This window comes from Chelon labrosus (assembly GCF_963514085.1).
Source record: "Chelon labrosus genome assembly, chromosome: 9".
NCBI classification, from domain to species: Eukaryota; Metazoa; Chordata; class Actinopteri; order Mugiliformes; family Mugilidae; genus Chelon; species Chelon labrosus.
This window is the reverse complement of record NC_140359.1, coordinates 8,680,427-8,702,852: the sequence shown is the minus strand read 5'-3', so window position 1 is coordinate 8,702,852 and position 22,426 is coordinate 8,680,427. Positions and strand designations below refer to the sequence as shown.

Below are 22,426 nucleotides of genomic sequence, written 5' to 3'. Positions count from 1 at the left end.
TCTCTTCCATTGTTAATTGCCTTTTTCTCACCATTTTTGTAGCAACACACTACTTTCTGCAGTACAATACTGTTCACCTGATGCTCATGAGGGTCTGGTACCACAGTGTGTTCCAACACTGCTTTTATGCAAACAGAGGGGGTTGTAAGTAACCGAGAAAAGTTGTAACACCTGTAGGAATTAGTACCACCAGCTTTCAAGGCTGATTCAACCTTCATTGCTGCAGAACAGCTTTAAATTGTTAACCCACTTCGTGTTCCCTGAAAGAGGCCTTTTTGTATAATTCTGAAATGTACATTATTTTTCAGTTTTGGGTAACCAAACCTTTTTTTTTTTAACCTCTGGCTGTTCAGTACTTACCTTGGTTCTAAAACTTTTGACCGGTAGTGTATTTGACTCTAACTTTATGTTGTTCTACAGTTTGACGTCATATAGTTTCCATTGCTTTGAGTGAGTAATCATTTGAAAGCAGTTTGAAGCAGGTTTTCTTTTTTTTTTTTTCCATACAGGATTAATTATCTAACACCTTTAGATACAGTAGGGCATGTTTACTGTAGTTAAAACTGGCTCCAGTTTGACCAACTGCATCAGTAAAATACTGCCTCCTAACAGCCTTTTTTTCTGTTGATTGATTACAGGCTATTTACTTACTTTTTGATATTGTAAGCACATTTGATTTAGCTGGTGATGCTGCTGTTCTTTTGCTTAAGTGTTATTTGAACACAGGTAACAGGGATAGTGTCGATTTGTAGTGAGGATCTGTAGGATCTAGATGCTTCTTCCATCATCGTCTTTCATGAAGAATGAAGTACTGAGTACTGCAACCATATTGGTCAGTTTTTGTCATATCAAGCTGTTTTTGTCCCTGTAATATTGAACCCAACTCCCTCCAACAGAGAGAGAAAGCTGAGGCCTGCGTACGACTTAACTCCCCCGCGTCAAAGAAAAAGATGCCCTTTCTTACTTTGTCCATTTAACTGCTGGAGGGATCCCAAGCTTCTCTGTGTAGTGGGATTAGCTGCACTTGTGTCTCTGCTTTGAACCTCACTAGGTGGTGCCAGAGGGTGTAAACTAATGTAGCATTGCAAAAAGGTCTGCTGTGTTGAAGTTAAAAAAAATAAATAGAGAGAGAGAGAGAGAGAGAGAGAGAGAGAGCAACTATTTACTTAGAGTAGTACACTTTTCAGGAACACCCAGCTTCACAGTCACATGCACGGCTACAGATGCACACAGTCACACCTGAGAGCTGTCGAGTGCAGGCACACGCGCAGCCCTGCTGAGGGCCAGCAAACTGATATACTAGAGAACAGGAGATTAGGAGTGCTTTTCCTCATCAGGTTTAGACTTTCTCCTTCCACTGGTGCAGTAGTTTGCACTGGCAACCTTCCAGTTACAATCAGACTATTGAAGTCCCCATGTGCAGTTTAAACTATCTGCAACCTGACTGAGGAAGACCTCAGGAAACCTCTGTGATGGGTAAAAGAAAAAAAACCTCAGGTAGTGCGTACTTTCTTGTTTTATTAATACGCTCTGTCCTCTCACTACAGTCACATGTATTTTTTAGCATTTTTAGATGGGCACAAGTTACATCATGTCCAGGTAACCTTGCTTGGGGATCTGTTTTACAGGCCAGACTATTAGTTGTCCTACTGAAATATTAATATTCATAGTTCGTTCTGATGAGCTTGTGATTTGAATGGTAAGGTGGACACCTGCCTGCTGTGTGCATCACTTGAACATCTTGCTGCTCTAACTGAGAGCTGAAGCATTTTATTAATGGAAGAAATTACAATTAATGGTAATGTACCAGGGCAGTAGTCATTACTGAAATCGTCAGCACAAAAGATAAAAAGAATAAGTTACTTCAAAGTTTTAAGTAAGTTCAGACAATGACCAACTGATTTCAGCACATAGACCTCAAGCACAAAGAAAATTGACTTTTCGGTTTTTAACTTTTGCAGGAGTGCTGGGTTCAGCCTTTTGTTCAAGCACCTTCAGACAAGATAAACATAGATATTCATTCAGTTTGATTTTAAAGCCGTGTATCAGAGTTCTCGCAAAAGTCCTTCTACTACAGAAGAGTACCACGGCAGTGACAGTCTGATGTGAGGAAGAACGAGGGCACAATATTCTTCTTATTTTCAACACTGCCTGGGGAGAGGGAGGGAGAGAGAGGATGAAGGTGGCCAGTAGAGACTCAGACATCTGGTTCACCATCATCTGAGAGCTCAGCTTTGGGCAGTGGACGGTGCTGGCTTTCATGTGGCGGAGATGTATGGCCAGGTTGACCGAGCTAGAGATGAGAACCCCTGGCAGCACATCAGTGTGGGTTGACTTCATAAACCTGGCCAGGGTTTGCATCTGCCTATAAAACTGTGTGAAACATGACAAGTATGCTTGAGGATGGCAGCCTGGATCTGTGTGTAGCAGTGACAGAGCGTGTTGACCAGTTTGGTGCTGTAGCAGAAAGTGAGAAAGTTGATGTCACACATGATAGTGAAAACGCTGAGGATAGGCTGTAGCGCCACGGCGTAGGGCTTAGGCACTGCTACTTCTGGTCATTCAGAAGTAGCAGCCCAGCTGGTGAGTCACACTGACCACTGACATAGCCATGGTAATAGTCTCACTGGGAATACGCTGCTTTTTCTGCTCGTAGTTCCACAGACCCATTAGAAAGATAAAGACATTAAAGAAGACAGCCAATCTGCTGAGTAAATTTTATGAGAGCTGCTATATACCTCTGTGTAACACTCAGTAGTCTCTGCGGGGCTCTGTAGTCTTTTATTTTAGCCGTATTCAAAGAGATGACAAGAAGGGAAAAAATTATGCACGCACACTCAAAGCCACACAATTCTTCATTTCTGCCACAGAATGGAATCAGTCACAGTTCGTCACAGGGGCCTGTGGAAAAGATTCACGCATTTAGCTTTAGAAAAACATAAAATGCATCTTAATAGGCTCAGTTAAAGTATATTATGGTCAAAAATATAAGTGAAATCTGAAATGTAGGAGGTCATAGAATATGCAAGAAATATGAAGCTGAGATAAGACGGTTAGAGTAATTAGGATGAGAAATATCTTCCATTTTTACCTCAAAGGAAGATCCCTTGGTTCAGATGAGGTTTTTTTATCACTCCTGGTATCCTACTGAGGGTTTCTGCTTGCATTCTCTTTGACTGCTTGTCATCACAATATGTTGTCTGACTCAATACCTTTGGCTGCAGTTGAAGAATCCGCTGTTTTGTATTGTTTATCCAAGCATTAATCCTTGCCTGGAGGATCCACATGGCAAGGTGAAACCTCTGGATTTATGCGTTGCTTCTAAAAGATTTATGTGTATGCATTGTGTATGATTTGCATCAGTTTTGACCACAGGTGGTGGTGGCGACAGCTTATTTGCACAGACACAAGATGGGCAGGATATGTCTCCATTATGGATATCCAGTTGCTTTACTGTCTAACAGTGAAGTACGACAGCCAGACCAGTCCACAGACTGCAGTCTACCACACACCATGCAAATGCAAATGCAAATGGTTATTTCAGCACATAGTCACATATTTATACACCCACAAACATATTTTATCTGATAAGAAATGCAAATCACCTTTAAATCACCTACAGGGCACTGGCTTGTGCAACACTGTATCACTGTAGTTTGTGCTGTGGAGAGCACTGACTTTATAGACTTTTAACAAGGTGCCCACAATTATATGTCAGTCCTATTCAGATTTCTTGTTCGTTTGATTTACCTTTGCAACTATCCAATTAAAACTAGCTTGAGATTAATTACATAAGCAGTTAGGCGTACCCAGGTCCACAGTCCAACTTTTCTTTATAATAAACACCTTAACTTAGTCAGATTCATTACTGTAATGAATACACCATTTTATAAAAACAATAAGCCACATTTTGTGGACAGGTTCTGAATTTTGGTTTGCACAATAGCATGAAAAATCTCAAAAAGTTCTTAATAAGTACCATACCAACACTGCCTTCCAAGAACCTTAATATTAAAACAAGAGTGTTGCTGTTTCTGAATTAAAATACCAGAATTTGAAATCAATTATTGCGTCAACTTCCTGGTACATTCCCAAACACGGTTTTAAAGAGAAACAAAGACCATGTATGTACACATAAGAAGACTTCATGGATGTGCACTTGCGGAAGTTTCCGGACAGCAAACAGAAAGATGCACTTACGAAGCATGACAGGCACAGTTTGTTTTCTCGTTAAGTTTTTCATTGGCAAAGTCAAACAGAAGCCGGTTGTTTGTGTGCGTTGCTGTTCCTGGTCATTAAAAACAGTAGCACTGTTTGCAGAATGCTGCGATAGACTGGCGACCTGTCTGGGGTGTACCCCGCCTCTCGCCCAGTGACATCTGGGATAGGCTCCAGCCCTCCCGCGACCCTCCAGAGGACAAGTGGTCACAGAAGACGAATGAATGTTTGCAGAGCGGCTCCTCATTCGTTCCGAGCCTGTGAGACTGCGTCACACACCACCAACTATGGGTTTTCAGCCAGGTGTCTAAGAAAAAGTTAGCTCAGAATTCTTAGTAGAGAAATCATGGTAGAGGGGAAGAGAGTGGCTTGCTACGTCTTGAGTTGCTGCACTCCCTTGATGTTCGGCCTTGTTAACTTTTGAGGTCAACTAGTTTTTGACATTAACCATGTCAGTGGTGTAAAAATGAATTCTACTAGACGTGTAGGGGGAACGCAGTTGCAAAAAACACCATCCAATATCTGTAACCGCTAGGGGGCTGAATCCTGTCCGAGGTGACACAGGGAAAGAAGCAGGGTTCACCATGCGCAGGTCACCAACCAACCATTCACTCCCACATGCTTACCTACGGAAAATTTAGAATCATCTATCAGCCTAACATGCATGTCTTTGCACCACAGGAGGAAGCCAGAGCACCTTGAGAAAAACCCACACAGGCATACTGAGAACATGCAAACCCCACACAGAAAGCCCTGAGCTGGATTTGAACCCAGAGACCCCCTGCTACTTGCTGTGGGGTGACAGTGCTAATCTCCGTTCCATAAAAAAAATATCATTCTTGCATAATAGCACTTTGAGGGGACCATGGGGGAAATGTATTGCTGATAGCCCACCAGCTTGCACCACCTCAGGCAGATCATATTAATTCAACCTACACCTTTTGAAGATGGGATCAGGCCAAGACTAGGGTGTTTTGATGGGAGGTGGGGCCGTAGGCTCAGTGCTGACTCTGCCTACTAAAGGTGTCAGCTGCAGGTCAGTGCCTCAGCTGACAGCAGTTAGACTGATAACTAGTTCACTGGCTGCTTTGCAAAAAAAAAAAAAAAAAGAAAAAAACTGGAGAACACGAAACACAAACAAAGCAATTTTACGGCACTTCGTTCTGCAAATGAAAATTTTTCCAGGAGGCAAACACCCGTAAGAGGATCAGAGGCAAAACTGACTTCACTGTCGCTCAATTTTCTGACTCATGAGCAGCTCAAAGTTTGAATTCATATTGATCCACTTAGATCCCCGAAAATAGCCACTCTCCTCACTCGCGAGCTACGAAAACACACAGATTGTTTCAGCATGTTTGAGGCCAGAGTTTTAAAACTTAGCTTTGGATTTAGTTCATTTTGATGAATTCTCTGCCCTTTTGAACACTGACAAATTCAATTTTACACCTAATTCTCTGTGTCAACACAAAATGTTGGATTTCATTACGACGCCAAAGCAGTCAATTATATTTGACCTTATTTTCCCATAGACAACAGTGCATCCTTTACACGGGAGAAGTGCTTCAAATACGGTTATGTTTTGTCAGACCGGATATCATCAAACAGTAAGAGATGTCAATAAAATCTGGGCCCAGACTGAGATTTAGATGGCACTTTAAAATGTTTTATTGTACACATTTCTAAAAAAACAATAAACTGATACATGTGCATCATAGAAAAAAAACACATCTTAATAAAAAATACAATTTTTGCTATATACATTTTACATACAATTCCAGCAAAAATGTCATAATAATAAGTTGGATTACGAGCATCTATCCTTGGTGTTGACAGTAGCTGGGATGTGCTACAGTGCATCATGGAAGACAGCCAGCTGTACATTTATGTTTGTCCAGGGTAAGATTCGAGGTAATACTTTATGAGTCTGCAGTAGTCTTAGCCATACCAGCGCTCCCAGTGTTTTCCAGTTATATATGGTATTGCACCTTTTGTTACCTACATACTTTACATAGCATACTCTTTTCATTTAAATCAAAAGATAGTTTTATACTTAAAGTAAAAGATTGTCGAGCTTGTTGCTTACACAGGGTATCCATATCGAGGGTCGTATTTGAGGGTAGCAGGTTTATCCCCTGCAGCGTTTGGCCCATCACTCTCGCCTGTGTAGATGGGGCCTGAATCACTGGACAGGTGGTTCCCCACAGAGCTGTACTCCACCCCAGGGTGAGTGCGGTATCCCAACACTGAGCGGTAGCTGGAGTGTCGGCTGTTGGGTCTGCTCTCTGGAGCATGGGTGTCCTCCCTGAGGATAAAAGGTGATCAGTCAGGTGATCCTCTGATCGGACATTATTTCACAGATTCTTAAGAACAGTGTCCAGCTCTGGAGCAATACCTTATTTCGTTTTGGACCTCTTTCTCATAGCGGCGCTTATGGCAGCAACAGATCAGGAGCCAGATGAGGAGCAGGAGGAGGATGAGCAGCAACAGGGCACCTATCACTGCCCCAACTATGACACCCACTTTATTGGTAGCTGGAAAAGAGGACACGGGGTTTGGAGATCAAACAAGTGCAACTCTTCCTCTTTCCCGTCATTAAATCCAGCTTCTAGAAGAGGCTTATGTGTGATTTCGCATTAGAGATTGCTACAAATGCAGACGCAAAATAAAAGGGTGCCTTCAGGGTACAAGACAGAGTTCTTAAGAGTAAAATTAGAAGATGATATCATAGACTTACGGTTGTATGCATGCAGTGCATATCTACACTTTGCCGTGCCAACAGCATTTTTTGCCTCACACATATAACTTCCAGTGTTGCTGTCTGTGTGGTTTCTTATCAAAAGCTCCCCACTCTGTGCGTCTAGATGAAAGAAAAGAACATGTGGCATAACCTATACAAACAGATCAACATGAATGTGTGCATCTTTAAGAGGGAGGCCTTTTTATGTTCAGTTGCTCACCTTGGGTTGCAGTCGATGGCATGGCGCCTCCGCTCTCTCTACTCCACGCATAACTGAGAGGAATGGATCCTTGAGAGGATTTGCAGCGGAGGGAGACTGTGCCACCTCTTTCCTCGCTACCTTCAACCCAGCACTTTGGCACCGATGGAGGAACTAGTGAGAGAAAATAAATAAACATGTGAAAAAGCAATGCTTTAATACATTACTGCAGGCTTAAATGTGTGAGAGGTAAACACCCAGGTATGGATGCAGAGATAAGATGAGATCATCAACTGAGTGAGAGAGGAAGAGACTTTACATTCCATGTGAATGAGAACAAGATTGAAAAGAATTATAAGAAGGCTAAGTAAAGGAACAGGTAAAACTGGTCAAAGGGAATTCCTCCTCACCCATTACCACCAGAGTGACTTTTCGCATGTCGACACCCGGCGACTTCTTGACTTTGCACTGGTAGGTGCCTGTGTCTGAGCTCCTCAGATTAGAGATAGAGATGGAAGCGTCTCCCAGCTTCGGGTCCGCTATGAAATTAAGCCTTTGGGAGAGGCTGGGGTCGCCGTAGTGGTGCGTCTTACCCCCTGAATGTGATAAGACCTGTGACGCAAAGTTTGAATTGAGTGACACTTCCTAAAAGCAGGTTCTTCCACTAACAGAGCCCACAGGCATTTCAAAACATAACCACACAGTGAGTCAGCTCCTCAGACTGGTTTCCATCTATCATTCCTCTCTATCATTAAACATAAGGAACGTACCAGTGTGTCCTTCTGTGTCATGTCAGGGCTGACGTTGGACCACTCAATATCCAGCTCCCCTGTGTCTTCAGGGCTGGGTGTGTAGGTGCATCTCAGGGTGACGTCTTCCCACTGGGACTTTTGAATCGTCTGCGGCCCCGAGGACACTATCTGCATCGCGTCTGTCACATAGAATTTCACAAAATGTTTGTTTTTGTCAGATTTGTCTAATTAGCAATTCACAGTTTTACTTCCATCCAATATTCATAATCATCTACCCAGGCCGAGAAACAAAAAGAAAAAGGGACTAATTTCACTCTCAAATGCATTCATATTTTTCCCACTTAATGGCATTCAAGCTCTGGGCCTGTGCTCACATGCAGTCTCAGGGTGGAGAAGGAGTGCTGATGTGAGACTAATTGGCCTCTTAAGTCAAAGCGAAGATTTGAGGGTTCAGAGCTTGAATAACAGCGAAAGTGGTATTTTTCAAAAAACGAGTTACATATTAATTTAAAACTCTGGGAGCTTGTTAATCATCAGAAATGCATTGTTAAACGACGAGGAATACAGAGTAGATGAGCAAACATGTAAAATGCACTTGACAAGGAGCAGTAATAATGTGTCTCTGAGTTGACACAAACACGGCTGAGTCATTGTTTATGGCCATGGCTTTGATTAACCCTGATAGCTGTGGAAGCAACTTGACGTCCATTATTATTGTGAGGCAACACATTTAGACGAATCCAGGATATTTATCTTGGCGACGCTCAACTCACAGAAAAGGTCTTATTACCATTTTCAAATTTAGATGTTCAATCTTTGCTAAATATGTAAATGGTGCACAAATCAAATCAGCCTCTCTTTTAACAACACTCATCATTAAATCCACTGTAACACTTTGAAAGTGCCTCAACACCGCTGCAACAAAACAAAGTGTGCCAGAGATGTTTAAAGCATGTAAAAAGCACATGTGATGAGGGTGTTTGGGGGAAAAAAGCTCAAATTAGTCAATCAAATGTTTACTCTGTGGAAACCCCCCTGGGCAAAACACTGTGATCTTACCAAGAGGCAGCAAAGCTAACTTGCCAGTGAGGTCTCTCGCTAGGCTTGATACAAAGAAACTGCAAATATTCAAATCCTGTGCACATTCTCATTGGCTCAGACATTGAACTAGCACAACACTTTCCTCTCAGTGTACTGCGGGGGAGTCGCACTGGAATCAATCAAGCCTCTTAACACCAAGCGGTCAACTGTTGGTCTAATGAGGTGGTGCAATGTGAGGATTTAGCAGCTTAGAGGAATGATGTTATATATACTGTTGGCTTTATGCATGCATTTGATTTACATTTACCTCCGTTGTTCATATATTAGAATAGACAGCTTGGATGGAGGCCAAAGACTAATTCCTCCCACAGGGACAATGAAGTCTCTCAGGGTCATACTTTGAAAATCCGCATAGCAGTCTGACCCAAGCAGAAGAGGTATCAATGTTATGCAGGGTACCTGTCAGCCACCCACATTATATGTGCATGGTTGACTGAATGTCTGTAATTTACCAATCAGATCATCGGCTAGACTATTGTGTGAATCACAGAGCAGCAAAAAAAACCCCACCTGTCCTGTTAGATCAATAATTAATTCTCTACTTTCCATGTTTTTAATGTTTACTGTTAAATATTAAACAGGCAGAAAAAGGGGGAAATCACAGACACGTCAAATGTGGATCAAGCTGATCAAAAACCTGAAACAGACATTTTACTTCGAAAAATCAAACTCACCTGTCTTCAGCTGAATTGCTATCAGCAACAGCGCAGCCACCTTGAGCCTCATGTTTGGAAATGCGGGCTTGATTATTAACCTTGAGAGAAAATGCATCACGTTAATGAGTAAAAAATATTGAGAGAATGTTGTTTCAGTCTGCTTTGTTCCCATTGTTTGTGTTTTGTCTCTAATTTTGTACAAGAGGACAGCTTTCTACAGCATGGTTGTCCTCCAGCTCCCTGATACAGATGTTTGTGTCGCATCTTGGAACTGAAGAATTACTGCATTTGTTTTCTCTTTCTATAGAGCAAATGAGGCCAAGAGTGAATTTGAATTTTTCAGACGAAGTACAAACTGTGTCTGTCAATACAAGATCAGAATCAGAATACTTTATTAATCCTTCAAGGAAATCAACCTCTGTCGTCGATCAAATCGTAGAGCAAAAATATAATAGATGAGACCTACCGTAAACTGAAGAAATGATCCAAAGTAAAAGTACGCCCTTCGACACCAGCCACTCTGCCAGCACTGGTGTACCTTGCCTATTGTGATCTCAGGTGAAACTCAGCAGCAGTAACTATGGCCACACCCTCTCTGTCCATAGTACATCTGCTGGCCACTCCCAGAGCTGGGAACACGTCAGACCGGCCAAATTCCTTTATAGATTACAGGTGAAGTGTTTACTTGATAAAAACAACAATCAATTTATTTTTATAAATGTTAAATATTAAAGAGAATTTAGAGTTTTGTGCTTGCTTATCCCAGGCTCGTGCCGTCGCTGATGAGTGTGTTGAGCAGTCCAGCTATGTTGCCGAGCTGCTTTTTTGAGCAGGTCAACATATCCGTCATCTGTCATTCCACTATAAAGCGTATCACAACACCCTTTGTGAAACTGTGCCTCTGTATAGGAAGGTGCCTGTAATATATGGTTTGGCTGGTGCGCAGTTGATGTTGTTTGTGTGTTGTTGTTGTTCAGGGTAACAAAACAAAACAAAAAGTATTTTTCTCCCTTTAACACATGCAACTATTTTTCCCATCCTTACACACCCTCCTAACACACCCATGGGTGTGTGAACAAAAAAAGACGTAGTATGTTGATGTCCACTCCCATGCCACCAATGTGACAGAGCTGCAAAAGTGCAGCGAGGCAGCTGCTAGTGCTGTCTGAGCTGTAAGTAGGGTATTTATTAGATGATTAAACTTATCACAGTGAACACAAATAGTTTGAACTTCTTATCGGCTATAAATGATTCACCAAAATCAGGAATTAAGTTAACTGCTAAGCAGTTCCAGAAGAGTGATCACTGTGGTTTTGTATAATCTGTTTTAATCTACAAAATCAAACTTTGGCTGATGATCCAGAAATTAAAGGAAAGACTTTTTCCAATGAAGCCGGATGGGCTGATGAAATTATTCAGTATTGATTGTACAGTATAATGTGAGCAAGGGATGTGACGTTGCCCATTAGGAGATTTAAGTGCTGGGTTAATGCGATCCTGCCAATAATGTTCATTAAGGAGATGAAAAAATTAGTAACGCTTAGTATGAGACATGATCAGAGAGCAAATATGAAATCAGCAATGCACGCTGTGTACCTGTGCTTCATGCAGCGTGTTTGAGCCTCACCACACCCATAAATCTGTGTATGCATGTGTACATGAGTGATATTGCAAATGTCAGGGATTGTGTGAGGCGATGCGGTGTGGCCGCTTTAACAGCAGGTGGTTAATTGCCACACTTCGTCCCTCTGGTGTAAGAGGAGGTTCTGGCACTGTAGCGCTGAGCCGAACAGACTGCGTGACAGGCCGAGGCGGGACCGAACAGACAGTACTGGGACAAGCACAAGACCACCATTAACACTGCGGGAGAGAGCGTGGACAAGCATGATGAATACATTTGTGACCACTGACCTGAATCTTCTGAACTTGTTGCATCTGTTTTCACTGCACCCTTTTTTTGTCACCCAGTAATCTTTTTATTATTCCGCCACACTCAGTAGATGAGAAGCAGCCAAAGTCTGGCTTTGTCTCGGACGCCAAGATTTTCCTCAACACACACATCTTCCAAGATTTGGCAAAGGTAGCCTAATCACAGTACCACAGGGTAGCACACAAACCACCTTGACAGATGTCCAAATTACAAGTAAACAGCATAGCAGGGGTGGCAAACAAATGACCAAAGCAGGGAGGGGAGAGGTTACAGAGAGGCTTGCCAGCAGCCATACTGAAATAGCACGGCAGCGTGACTCAGCGTGTGTCAATGTCAGGGAGCCAGTTAGGCACATATATTCGTCTTTTTAAGGTGGAACGCCACTGGGACAAGGATCGCGCTTGTGGCAGAGGGAGGCAGTCACTCAGTCTCTCAAAGAACTACGTGAGTGGATTACGGCCAGCACACCCTGGTACACACACAATATTCACGACCCCCCTGAATCCCTGCAATTAAATGTCCACTCTGACAGGGAAATAGATTTTTCTTTGTCTCTTTACAACAACCGTTCATTATTTACTGGTCTCCTACCCATCATAAGCATACACTCTGCACACAGTAGACAATGCGGTAATGAGCACAGAGGTAGCATCTTTTTAAGCGTTTGCAGTCGTCATCCAAAAAAACGGATGCCTCGTTATACGCTAAGCCTAGTATGATTACTCCCTATCTCCAAGCAGCGCACATTTTCAGTTGCTCCTGCCCTGCATGCTTTCCATGTGCCATCCTGCAGAATAAATAATAAAAAGCAAAATGCAAGGATTCCTCCCAGCCTCCCAGTAAGTAACCCAGTCTGGAAAGGGCACATCTACCATCAAAGCCATGCTTGAAAGATGCTGGACACAGCAGGACAAAACCCCACTGGTTGCCAACAATGCCTTCCAATTATAATGATACTGAAGCTGATGCAGCAAGAGACAGTATTATCACGATTTTATTTGTAGATTTTTAGCATTGAAAGAGGATATAGGAGAGAGTGGATGGGAACAGCAGAGCGAAAGAGTTAACTTTGGCCTGAAATCTCTGAAAGATGAGCAGGTTACTACGCTGAATGGGCACAGAGGACACAAATAGAGAGCGTGCCAGTAATTCACTTCCACGGCGAGATCTCTGTGTGCATGTGCACAATTATGCAGCGTTATATCATCGCGAGAGTCCATCTAACCAAGAGCATGTGCCAAAACCTTATCCTGTCCATGCAGACATAACTCTGTCCAACAACTGAAATTAGACAGGTGCGGTTAAATCCATGTGAAACAAGAAAAGCCTTCACGGCCTTGCTTCATTTGCATTACACAACTCTTTTGGCCTGCTTAAACTTCTCACCTCTGAACATGAAAAGGCAGGGCATTCGAGTGTGGAAAGGAACTCCACATTTAAAATATGAAAGTAAATGGGAATTTATCGCGTATTTACCGCTCCATCCCTCCTTCGGTTCACAAGCTGCCCACCCACATATACCCCAGCACACACACACACACACCAACGCACACGCAGCCTCCAGCAATATGAGCATAGACGGTGGACTCCATAATCCAATAAGTTGTGCTTCTTGTGCTAAACCCAGTGAAGTCTGGCACACAGAGCGAGTCCATGGAGAGTAGGGTCCCCTAAGCCTCGCTTGCAGGAGTGGGATGGAAACTGTATTCTCTGATAAAGAACTTCAGATCTCTCTTTCCCTCTCTCTGCTACTGCTATAGCTCATATTTCCCCCACACATTGGGGAAATTTGATATAATTATGTAATTCAATGCTGAGTTTTCTCTTCTAAAATACCAATTAAGAGAAATATTGCTGGAATAACATCCTGTTATGCCAACTGTGTTGTGGAAGAAGACGGGCGATGAGAATGAGCTTGACGTTATGCTTTATCGTCTGTTGTGTCCTCAGTCAATAAAAACTGAGAGTTCATTTGAAAACGAAATTATTTCTGCAGAGGCGAAGCTCAATTTAATGGATTTTACATACATGCTTTGTCATGCTTGAAAGCCACAGAAATGGCAATTTTCATCAACACACTAACGGTTTGTGAGGAAAAATTTGCATTCTTTTATTCAGTTTGTTCTTTTTTTTTCCAACAGAGTTACATATTGCAGAACTTGACTTTGTTCAGTGCTGGGCAATAATAAAAGCATGAACCTCTTGAAAACACAAGGCTTTCACCCAGAAGATACACAACCACTCATGTTTGTAATACACTATTTGGGAAGACAATATTAGAGCTGAGCTGAGCTGAGCCCTAACTCAAAACTAGTTATTAAAAGAACAGTTCAACAAATTGGGAATGGCTGCAAAATGCTGTTATCCAAAGTGTTTTACAATTGGCCTCCTTTTCATACACGCACACTGCACTAACGGCAGTGAACCATGCAAGGCCTAACCACCAGGAGCAATTTGGAGTTCTGTGTCTTGCCCAAAGGACACTCTGACATGTGGGCAGGAGGAGCTGCAGATTAAACCACTGACTCTGTGATTAGTGGACAGCCTGCTCTATCTCTTGAGTAGAGAACCACCTCACTAATTTGCTTCAAAGCACAAAAACTACAAGTAATCCCTTCTAAAACTGCAAATGATTGAATTTCCGATTGGATAGAAAGTTTTTTTTTTTTTTTTTTTTTTTGTGCAAACTTTAGATCTGCTCCTTGTTTCCAATCTTCGTGTTTAGCTTAGCTGCCCAGCTAGCTGACGGGGGCAGGGTATGTGATGCAAGCAACGGCTTCCCAGCCAGAATCTAGGATTGTCCATGGTGGTATGCTGCTTAATCATTTGGCCACCAGACACCCTGCAAAAGATTCTTTAACCATCGGCTTTTTTTGGCAGCACATCAAGTGGTAAACCTATAAACACAATACGTATTAATTAATATCTCTAAAATATAATCTTCAATGCTAAATAACTGTTGAAACCACCAAGGATATATGATTGTTCTTAGATCATGGAAAGACTGTGAGTTAGAGATGTCGTTGTAAAAGAGATGTGATGACACACCTGATTCATGTGTTACCTTCCTGGACTCAGGTAGCAGTTTTTAAAGCTGAAAGATATACCAAAATGCTGGGAGAAGATGTGTGTTGGGGACTGTGATCGAGAGATAAATCCGTGTGTGTTTATTGCACAGAAAGTGACCTTTCACATTAAACACTGTCATTTCATCCTCTGCTAGTGTAAAATACTGATTAGAGCAGCTTTAATTTATGATCAGATGAATCAGAAACACCAATACAAGTTCAGTGCTGTTTGTAGGGTTCCATAAACAACATGATTTTATTGTTTTATTATTGTGTTTTATTTAGCAATATCTTCCTCAATGTGCTGAAGGTAAAATGCACACACAGTTTATACTGTGCATCAACGCCTAGTTTATTTTTTTTAGATTTTTACGTACCATTTGTATCGGTTATGCTTTCTCATTAGGACTAATTGTCTTACTGTTTATATATGTCAGACAACAAAAAAACATTGGTCATCAGTCAGACTGAATAAACCAGACTCTGGTAAGAATTCCTCGTCTCATTTGTTATAGAGCAGTTGAGACATTGTTGCAGCCAAGTTCAATATCCAGTCTGTGGATGTGTGATAAAGTACTGCACGCTTGAGCGGTCGCGGGTCAGTCCTCATCAAGATGTTTAATGAGTGTTTTAATGATTCCCTGCTCAAAGGAGCTGAGAGCATTTGATAAGGGTATAGACACAGAGATGTCCAGTTCGATTGAATCCGCAGCCTTGCACAGGCTAACTTCAACATTTAGTGTTATAGACTTTATCAATTATGATGCTCCAGGTGAGAGGTTAGATATTTTATTTTCTGACTTAATTTAATTTAATAGTGAGTGTGTAGCCAAAGGCTCATTCTTTGATCATTGTGAATTGAAGCATGTTTTATTTAGGTGAAGCATCTGCAGCTTTACCTGCTGAATGCACGTGTTCATTAGTGTATGAATACCTTTATCTGCACATTATAAGATTTTTTGTTGTCTTAGAATGCGCTCTTTTTTTCTGCAGATGGAGGGAGTCCACCATGTTTTTTAAGAATGGACAAGACAAGCACTGGCTCTAGAAAGTGCCATTTTGAGTCTGTCTTTTATGCCCTACCCTTCAGGTGTTTATAGGAAACAACTGACAGAATATTTACAGTAGACGGCGGTGAATGTGCGCACTACTAATGTGTGAATTTATTACATGACCATGTTTTATTTATTGGCATGCTGGTTTTGCAATTCAGATGTGGATGTCTGCAGCTTGTGGCAACTCACAGACCCACGCTCGTCTTCTAGCGTTTAGAGTTGCAGACACGTCAAACACGCATTGCAACAAAAAACAAATGAAAACTCTGCCTCTCAGTGACATGGGCTGACTCCCTGTGCAAGCATGCATGTCTGCCTTTTAAATAAACATCTATTTAAAATGTCTTTCTAGTCAAACAACGCTTGGGAATTATTGCATGTGGCTGCTTGAATTATCATAGCATTACAGAGATGACTGGATTAACAACTGAATATATTACAATGATACATTTTAATAAAAATATTTACATGTTACATAAGATGTTAAATAGAAACCATGCTAATCATGCAAAAATAAAATAATTCCATAGATGACCAATAGAGGTGAATGGTATTACTTTAAGAGCAATCGGGCCACTGAAGCAGACAAAAATAGTTCCGTCATTTAACTGCTAATGAATTATTACGCCGCTTGTAGCTGAAGTAATCACTACTCTAATGGCGATCTGCAGAAGCTCTCTTCTGTCTCTGAGTAGCCCAATGTCAAATGTATTTCATAGTCACATCCTCATTCATAAATGCCATGAGTTACAGATTAGACTGTGAAAATACAGAGCAATCATTACTTCAGATGATTAGTGCGTTACTGAACCAGGTGCAAATACCGAGTTATGGAGAACTCATTCTATTCTACGGATGACACCTTGCAAGAGTTTCCAATTGTGGTACAGCGCCATGCTTTGAAACGTTCAGAAACCAAATCATTGTTATCAACCGCTGACGGCTACTCTTAATAAATCTTTTTATGTACTGGCATGAAAAGATCAATATTTGAAGCACGTCGTCCTGCTCTTATAGAAAGCACCTGAGAACAAGGAGAACAGGCAGTTTAAATCGAAGCCTTGAGGAGGTATGACAACAATAGTTGTGATGAACGATGACTGGGAGTCTTTGATTGAACTGTCACACTCAGGACTTCAGTCATATAAAAAACAAGATTTCACCGTTTGCCAGCTGAAATAATTTTTCAACAAGCGAGAGTTTCAGCCTCCCACTGGCCAAAATCAGCATTTCATTGTTGATGGATTGGTGGAGGATGGAGCTATGACCGAGGGTTTTGATTCTCAAGCCAGAAAAACATCACACAACGAAGCGGGATTATGATGACACTCCTTTCCATTATAATACACATCCACTTTTGCTGATGGATATTTGCTCTAATTAGCAAACAAGCTCTGCTGCAAATGTGGATTTATTATTTATGCCGGAGTGTCGGCCAACATGCTGATTTTGTTGCAGGTCTCTGGTTGCCAATACGGGTCGATAGACGGTGCAGATTACTTAACTTCATAAACAAGCGAAGAAGAAGCACCTGCGAGCAGAGAGGGCCCAGCAGGGGAACGTCCCGGGAGCCACAAGGTTGAAGTTGTAAAAGGCGGCCAAACCTCTATAATACAACAGCATGCATTCATCCATTCATCCCTTACTAACAATTTTTTTTTTTTTTTTTTTTGCCCTTTAACAACCTTTACTGTGGAGCCTCTGTGGAAATAAAGATGGGTTTGGTACTTTTTTTTATCTTTATTAGGATGTTTCAGTGTGCTGTGGCACTGTTTGCCTGTGCTGCACTAATGCTGCCATCATTCATGTAGTAGCAGAAAAGCCCACAGCATTGAGCCTAAGGGACTTCTGTCAAAGGGGCTCCCTGCGCAGAAAAAACTTAATAAGAGCAATATTTTACAGCCTTTTATAATGGCAGTGTTTGTACTTCTGCTGTTGCGCGCAGCATTTTGGAATCAATGCATTTAGAAAAGTGAATATTGCCTGTTTGCTTGAAATGTGTTGTATAAGTCAGACTGTGTTTAATTTCCTCCCAATTTGATATAACACTGACAATGCAGAGATTCTGGATGGGATGCGTATGTAGCCCACATATTTTATTTATTGTCAATTTTTTGGTTCCAGTTTTGTCAGTTCAGCTTGTCTGTCAGTCACGCAAGCAGCTGTCAAATAGCCGCAGCTTCAAAACGGAGAGTTTGGATTGCCTGAGTGAAAGAAAGACAGAGAGAGAGAGAGAGAGAGAGAGAGAGAGAGAGAGAGAGAGAGAGAGTGAGAGGGAGAGAGAGAGAGCGAGAGAGGGGCTACCAATTTCTACTGCAGGTCTGAATGGCTCCGTTTTTACCCCTAAAGTGGATCCTACGTGGGTGCTGCCGTCGTGTTTTTATTATAGGTGCCATTGTGATGTTTTATTACTCAGGAAACAACAATATGACCGGGCTCACTGCTTATAAATCTTATACATTTAATTGTTGTTGTCTTTTGGTTGATTTCCCGGGTGTGGGAAGCAGAGCTGCTGGAGAATCAGGGGAAATAAATCAGTGAAACAACAAGGTGACATCTCAAAAGAATGCACTATATTACTGTTACAGCACACAGTCTGCATGTACGACATGCATTAGATGAAGCTAATTTAATCTAAGTTCTAAATATATGGCAACCAGATATTCAGTTATTACTTCAGGCTCAGGATGTGGTACATTTTGTCAAGGGGGGAGGGGGTGCACTATAAAGGTCAAGCCGTTAACTGGGTTTCAACCCAAAATGATTTTCTAATGTTAAGCAAACGGAAGAAGCTCTGGGGTCACTTTTTATGGATAAGACAGGAACTCATAAAAGGTAATATATTATACTGGATGTTGCAGAACAACTTTTCCACTTCTATCATGTAGTTAAACATTGATGAAAACATTTAACTGTAATAGAAGGAGGTTTCATTTTGAAAAACTAGGTGAACATCTGAATCATTAGGAAAACAAATCGCTAATGTAGAAGAGACAAACACACTGATGTGGCAAGACCACGCAATGAGTGCATCTGGTGATGGAAATGCTGCTTTTGGAGGAATTCTCGCATTTCTATTAAGCTTCCAGTCTAGCTTGCAGCGAGTAATGAAGTGGGAAAATGAAAGTGAGAAAGTATAAAATGGTACCAAGTTATCTCAAAATTCTTTACAGCAATGTGTTCACTAATGTCCTCTACTTGGAATAATTATGTTGTGAAAAAAATCCGTGTGCTTTTACTGCTCACTGAAAGGTCTTTCAAGAAAAAAAGCAACAAGGAGCTTTTTTTCCCCCCTCTGCTCTGGTGGCCTACTGGGACACATAACAAAAGCTATAAAGCATTAGTATTCAAATGAATTTTACAGGTGACATACAGTGCACAAAAGGTGGAGTGACAAAGAAATCCTGAAGTGGCACACAGGAGACAGGACAACTTTTTCTTTCCCTCCCAAACTGTGACAAGTGGCTCTGAACACTGTCATACCTCACTGACTCTATTTTCAGCCGACTTTAATCATTTGAATTTAAAAGGCTGGGACTCATTATTTTGACTAGGTAACTTAAAGGTACTATGTGTTTGATCTTTAAATTCATATAGGGGTGGATACCCTGCTCCCAGGTTTTAAGAAAAAGACACAGAGAATGAAAAAAGAAAAGAAAGACTCATTCATCTAGTGAGCTCATTTTGTCCAAATTAAGACCTCTATGGCTTGCTCATCCTTGAAGTAATCCCTTCCAGTGGATGGTAGGCTAGTGCAAATGCAACAGGGGACTGCAATAATGAAATATGCTGAAGGAAAGGAGCTATTAATAATTTATAGAACTTTTTATTATTACAGAACTAGCTATTTTCTTTTTAAATCTGATTGATTTAATTGGGAAATGTGCTTCCCTGTTGAGGCATGGAAAGATCAATGACACTCTCACAGCCTGTATGCTTAATAAACCCCAGTTAGCAGCGACTCAGCTGATCATAAAGACTGGAAATGGAGAAATGCTCAAAGGTAGCAAAGTCCACCTGCCAGTGTCTAAGTCAGTGGCTTCAGGAAGTTACTGTTCCAACTCATACAGCAGCAGTGTGTCATTTTTAGAACTCGGGCTTGTTCATGGATTAAGTGATTGAGATATAATGTGTTTAGTGACCTTTGGACAAAGCCATGCTCGTTTCTCTGTTTCCAGTTTTAATGCAAGCTAACCGGCTGCTGGATGTATCCATATATTCACCTGACAGGAAGAAGAGTGACATAAATTTTCTCATCCAAATCTTGGCAATAACACAAATAAGCTATTTCCCAAAATGTTGAATTATTCCTTTAAATCACTTACCTTATAAATGGAAATGAGGCTGCCAGATAAAAAAGTACATTTTGAGGGGATAAAATATCATCACCGCTGCTTTAGGATGATTAGGCTTACCTTTTAACTCAACCAGCATAACCTCTGGCACAGACGAGCAGAGCGTTACACACGTGTTACCTTAGAAAAGATCCCCGGTGAGAGATGTAAATCAAAATTTCATGCCTCCCAGTGAGGGTTGAGCGAGTTACCCCTCACAGTGAGTGTTTACCAGAAGCACAGAGAAAGCACAGTATTTCTGAGTATTTCAGTTTTTCCAGCCGTGATTTTACTGATTCTTTTTAGCCTCCCCTCATCTGCTTGGTGTACTTGAAGTACGTCGATTAGACATTTCTCAGTACTTGGGGCGTGATTTTTGGTTTCAGATTTTCCTCATGTTGCGTGGTTTTATTTGTCCATTGTTGTACTAAGCTAATACAGAGTCCTGGCACAATTTTTCATCCAGACACACTCCCTCCATAATGATCTGTACGATGCAAAGCACAGCTCTCTAATCAGCATTGTTTTCTTAGCGACACAGCACCAAAACATCTCCAAACAAGGGGAATTGCTTTTCATCAGTCACAATATGACAAATCAAACACTAATTAAAATATCTGCCAAAATCAGATCAACGAATCATTTGTCCTGTCGATGTTACATTTTATTTTATTTGGCCATGCAGTTTTTCAAAATTGGCCCGAGAAAGAAATTCATCGCATGTGTACGAGCTGGGAACTAAATATATGGATATAAATGCTGTCGGCAGCATAACTGCCAGGAGGATCAAGAAAGCCAGAGTCGAGTTTAGAAAGTGCATTGTGTAAGGTCATAAATCCTTATCTGAGCAACCTTTGACCGGTCAGAAACTTTCTACAAACTGCACACGAGATGCGGGAACATGCTAATAGCTGATAACGAGATGAAAGAATCGAGTGTGTGTTTACTTCACATCAGGTGTGAAAAAACAACTGACAGCTTTGAGGGAAAGACGGCAGTAAGCAGTGGATCATTGTTTTTAGCTGAATCTCGCACAGGAACAAATGCCTTTTTATAGCTCTAACATGCAAACAGCACTGCCTATTTGTTCGTGGCTTAACGCGTGCACATATGTCTTCTGGCTCAGGTTAATTGTCTCTCCTCACTGAGAACAAACCAAAAAAAAAAAAAGGAAAAGAAAATGAGGCAGGAAGAAGAGGAAGGAGAAAAAGGCACATCTTAATAAAAGCATACCTGCCTTGACCTGTAACACCAACCGTCCCTCAGCACCATACCCCTATTATCGCCTTCCTTTCAACAACAACATTTCCAAACTGACAGAGAATCCGTGCTCACATAAAGCAGTGGTTCTTAATCTGTTTCTGGTTTCAGGGACTGGAACGTCTTTTTGTCTCATGGACAAGCAAAGAATGGCTGTTTCATACGCTCAGAAAACTGAGCGTATGAAACAGAACATTTCTGCTTCGGCCTAGTTACGTCCCAGAGACCGACACGGCCTCCCTACCCCGAGTTTGAGATGCGATCAATACTGTTTCCAATACTGTGCCAGACGAGGATTGAGGAGAAGACAACCAGACAACAAGGTATGTGAAAATATCTCCCCTCACGTGCAGCAGCAAATCCAGGGAAATGTGTAACATCCACAGCACAATGCATGGATTTAAAGAGATTTCTTTTTCTCCACGTGCAGCACCAGTCATTGATGTTCTCATCACACACATTAATTCTCAGCTTTTTTTTTTTTAATTATATATTTTCACATAGAATGCCTAGTACCCATATTTTATGTCTTTACACCAACAATGCATAATGATGACAGGAATAATCAATACAAAATTTCTTATGAAAACCAACATACACACACACAAGGCCTTCACTGGACCTGACAGATTTGTACAGCTTGGAATATATCAGTCCTGAGATTAGACTCTTTTTTTTTACTAGTGTTTTGTGTGGCTTGTTCCACAGTAAACCACTTTTTTTTTTTCTTTTGTCAGTCAGAACCGATCATTTATAGGAAAGAGGTGCATCTTAAGTAAAGAGAATGGATCCATGCAAATTTTCTCAGGGCAAGATGCTCTCTCTGTGATTGTTCCCCCACTTTTTCATGGTAGTGCTACTGTTAATAGCTGCACTCGTGTACCGTATGCAAAATAATTTAACTGTCCAGTTAGGAGTGTCTGTGAAGATAAGGAGCAGCGTTGCAACTCTTCCCACCAGATGTCAGCAAACCAAGAGATTTTCAGCTCACCCCCATAACACACCCATACACATACACTCAAAGCTGCACTCGTACATCCTAAATGCTTTACAAGCTACAGGATAAAAAACAAAACTAGCATGTAAAAAGTGGCTTTGTTGGCTCATATGTTCTAT

At 41.4% G+C, this 22,426-nt stretch overlaps 1 protein-coding gene across 3 annotated transcripts; it reads right to left on the bottom strand.

The window, feature by feature from the left end:
• Window positions 1-5,490: 5,490 nt before the first annotated feature.
• Window positions 5,491-11,188, bottom strand: LOC311493669 (coxsackievirus and adenovirus receptor homolog). 3 transcript variants are annotated; one of them, XM_084552410.1, is made up of 8 exons: window positions 10,130-11,188; window positions 9,682-9,761; window positions 7,925-8,085; window positions 7,565-7,766; window positions 7,176-7,328; window positions 6,953-7,075; window positions 6,611-6,749; window positions 5,491-6,520 (listed from the first exon to the last, which is right to left on the bottom strand). In XM_084552410.1, exons 2-8 carry the CDS (start codon window positions 9,731-9,733, stop codon window positions 6,298-6,300), a joined length of 1,053 nt encoding a protein of 350 aa, XP_084408536.1. In that variant the 5' UTR covers window positions 9,734-9,761; window positions 10,130-11,188; the 3' UTR covers window positions 5,491-6,297. The 3 variants fall into 3 exon arrangements, with proteins under 3 accessions (XP_084408536.1, XP_084408535.1, XP_084408537.1); XM_084552409.1 differs by lacking the exon at window positions 10,130-11,188 and having other exon boundaries at window positions 9,682-10,101; XM_084552411.1 differs by lacking the exons at window positions 9,682-9,761; window positions 10,130-11,188 and adding an exon at window positions 9,255-9,670.
• Between the last annotated feature and the right edge of the window lie 11,238 nt (window positions 11,189-22,426).